Source organism: Austrofundulus limnaeus, unplaced genomic scaffold (genome assembly GCF_001266775.1).
Source record: "Austrofundulus limnaeus strain Quisiro unplaced genomic scaffold, Austrofundulus_limnaeus-1.0 Scaffold401, whole genome shotgun sequence".
Lineage (NCBI taxonomy): Eukaryota > Metazoa > Chordata > Actinopteri > Cyprinodontiformes > Rivulidae > Austrofundulus > Austrofundulus limnaeus.
The window spans coordinates 407,115-410,648 of NW_013952803.1; the positions used below are offsets into that span (position 1 = coordinate 407,115).

At 42.0% G+C, this 3,534-nt stretch overlaps 1 protein-coding gene across 1 annotated transcript in view; it reads right to left on the reverse strand.

Annotated features, from left to right (window-relative positions):
• Window positions 1–3,534, reverse strand: part of LOC106528741 (laminin subunit alpha-5) — a gene marked incomplete in the record, with an annotated part of 162,169 nt that overhangs the window by 22,415 nt on the left and 136,220 nt on the right. The window contains 3 exon segments of the mRNA XM_014023988.1: window positions 766–874; window positions 2,817–2,980; window positions 3,052–3,205. Coding sequence (XP_013879442.1) covers window positions 766–874; window positions 2,817–2,980; window positions 3,052–3,205 — 427 coding nt within the window.

The following is a 3,534-nucleotide window of genomic DNA, read 5'->3' on the forward strand; positions in this document are numbered from 1 at the left end:
TCTTCATCACATCTTCATCACATCTTCATCACATCTTCATCACATCTTCATCACATCTTCATCACATCATCTTCACATCTTCACATTGTTACGACCCCAGGCCCTGGTCTCTTTCTCTCTCTCTCTGTGTGTGTGGGTGTGTTTCAGGCTCAGGTGTTTCTGGAGCTGATTGGAGATGGAAGGCAGCTGGCCATAGTCTCCGGGGGAGCTTACTTGAGAGATGCCTTCACCACCAAGGAGGGCTATTTTTGTTGGCCCTTGAGGGCTTTTATTTTTTGCTTTAGTTAATAATAAATCACTTTAAGTTACACTTGCCTGCTTCCCCTTTTATTTGTTATGGTTTTGAGCTAGGCCATAACACTATCCATCCATTATCCTTCATCCATCCATCCATTATCCTTCATCCATCCATCCATCCATTATCCTTCATCCATCCATCCATCCATCCATCCATCCATCCATCCATCCATCCATCCATCCACATGTTTGTTTAATTAAGGCACAAATACTCTGCTTTGATTAGACAGAACTTTTCCAGGTCAGTGTGTCTTTAAATTACTGATTTGGACTGTTTGGATATTTTTCTATAACTGTGTAGAAATGGATTTGACTTTGTGACTTACTAGATTCTTTTTGACAGTGTTCTCAGTGCTTTGTTCCATTGTATAATGGTGSAGATATGGACAGAAATGTTGGTCCATATTAAATGAAGGTTAAACCCCGGAGAGCTGCTCCATTGGATCATGTGGCAGGTGTGGCACTCACCAGGAAGAAGCTGGCCCGATTGGATGTGAGCTGGACCTGTGTGTCAGCAGGCAGAGTGAAGACCGCCACTCTGTTCTGTTCATCCATCACCACGGCTCGACACAGGAAGCTGCTCACACACACACACACACACACACACACACACGCACACAAATTAGGATCTGTTGATAAATGGGATGTGGACCATGTCAGTAATCTGGGAACCAGCACAGATGTAAACAGTTTTGTGCTTATATCCTCTGAACATCATCACGTAAAACTAATCCCTGGTGTTTTCATGTCATGAAAACATGATGGACAGACTGTCAGCATGAACAAGCACTAATAGAACTGTATATTTTTACACCGCAAATGTCAAAATAATTCACTGGAATTTTATGTGACACAAAGTAGAACTGTAAAGAAATGTAAATTCTGAATGTTTTTTAAGGCTTGTCCATTCAAAAATAATGTTATTCATCCAACAAAGTAGCTATTCTCAACTTGAGATGGAGTATAAAAATGTTTTATTTATTTTTGGTCTTGGACCTTCATCCTGTCTGCAGTGACCAGGGGCCTCATGTATAAACGGTGCGTACACATAAAAAAGTTACGTGCGCCAGATTCCACGTCCACGTTGTGATGTATAAAAACCAACGTTGAGTGAAAGTGTGCGTATATTTACGCACTTTTCACCTGCTGTGAGAATGTGCGGCAGCCACGCAAAGTTTTTCAGCCGACAGTTTTAACTCACAAAGTCACGAATCTGACCTGAATCCACAGAAATATGACTTTGTTGTGTTTTCTGGATGTAAGGAGCGTCTGAACACGGTGTCAGATTTTTATTTTAGTTTGAGTTTTTATTGTTTAAACTCGAACGATCATGAAACTGAACCCCAGGACTGAAAATCATTTAACCTCAGACAAGAAAATAGATCAGTCTAAAAATGATCAAAGACCCTCAGTCCAGTCTGTAAACTGTTTTTGTATTTTTGTCACATAGTTGGAAACCTTTTGGGTCCCGGGCCAGAAAAACCCGACACATTACGTGTGGCATAAAATAAATAAATAAAATAAAGAAGGCTGAAGAGAGGGAGAAAAAATCAGATGCAAATGGTGGCTCACTGTACGGTAAGAATAATTGTTTTTTCTATTTATAACCTTCTGGCTGATGCTGAGCTGATCTGTGGCCGGAGCGCAGCAGCTGCGCTTTGGGTAGCTATTCGTGCCAGGCGCGCACCCTCGCCAGCTGGAAACGTGGTCATATATGTCAACTCCTTTGGACGTTTACCTGTCTAATGAGCCTCAAAAATCTATATTTTTTGCTAAAAATCCATAGGCTACCACTCGTATCTGCTCGTGGGGGTGGGGTGGGGGTCTGTAGAGATGACAGCACCTGCTGTAAAGCAGGAGGAAAGGAGAGAGGAAAAAGTGGATAACGGGATGGTTTTTTTCTTTGTTTTTGTTTTGTTTTGTTTTTTAATGTCCGTTCAAAGCCGTGTTCAACTAAATATACAACAACTAACCAGACTTTAATATCACATTCAGGAGATGTCTGTAAATTTCAGGAAAATCTCAGGCTTTGGTTATCCCGTGCAAATGCACCACATAAAACAATGACACTCCACTCCTTATTTAGACAGTTTTCTCACTCATTCTCCATTTAATTTATATTTTTCCTGCATCTAAAAATCATTTCTGATCCCACAGAGAGGACAATCTGAGGAGAATCTCACACTCTGGACACATTTACATCTATTTTACATATTTAAATGGAGACGTGTCAGGGGAGGTTTCTCACGTGCGCTCAGTTCCACGTTCATTGGGATGTATAAAGGAAAGGTGCAGGAACCTGCATGGATTTATACATCTGAATATTTTGGTGCGGTGCACTTTTCTAAATTTGTCTGTACATCAACTTTTAGTGTGAAAGCTGCGCACTCCTTTATGCATGAGGCCCCAGGACTGCAGGCAGCTGGTTTCAGCTCACTGATATGACTCCGTCTGAATCTGGACCTCACATGATTTTATTTAAAGATCAACTGTAGATTTTTCTTGTTGGAAAACCAGACCTGTACGTGCAGTGCAGCAGGGTGACTCGGTGCTGATTTTTCCGTGCAACTGGTGTGTTGACAACAACAGACAGAGTCTGAGGTAATTCTTCTTCACTTGAGTATTCCACAATCAGAACGTGATCTCCTGGAGACGACACGTGCCCTCCAAGGTCCACGCTGATCTGTGGTGAAAAGAAAACCTGATCATTTTCTGCACTTTTTTTTTCAGTTTATATAAAACAAAGCCTCCTACATCCAWGCCGCTGCAGACGGCCATGGTGGGATGGCGCGGGGTGACCTTCTCCGTTGGGCAGGGCCGCGGCAGGTGGTTGTCATTACGGCAACTGGCGTCGTTTCCCGAGATGGAAGGGAAGGAGTCCAGAGACAGATACCGGTACAGCAGACAGCTGCACGAGGAAAGACAAATCAGAACATGGTTATTACATTTCTTATTGCATTTTCTCAAGGAGGAAAAAAGATGTATTGTCTTTGAGATTTTTAGTAGGAGTTTTAACCCTAATTAACCCTATTTCTCTTCTTCTTACACCAATGAGTTTAGTGAGGAGATAAAAATACAGTCTTTAATAAAAAAAAACTGCTTGGTGTTGGCAGGAAATGTTTTACCAGGAACCAAGACCAACAAGTGAGTGAGGAAGTGAGTGAGTGAGTGAGTGAGTGAGTGAGTGAGTGAGTGAGTGAGTGAGTGAGTGAGTGAGTGAGTGAGTGAGTGAGTGAG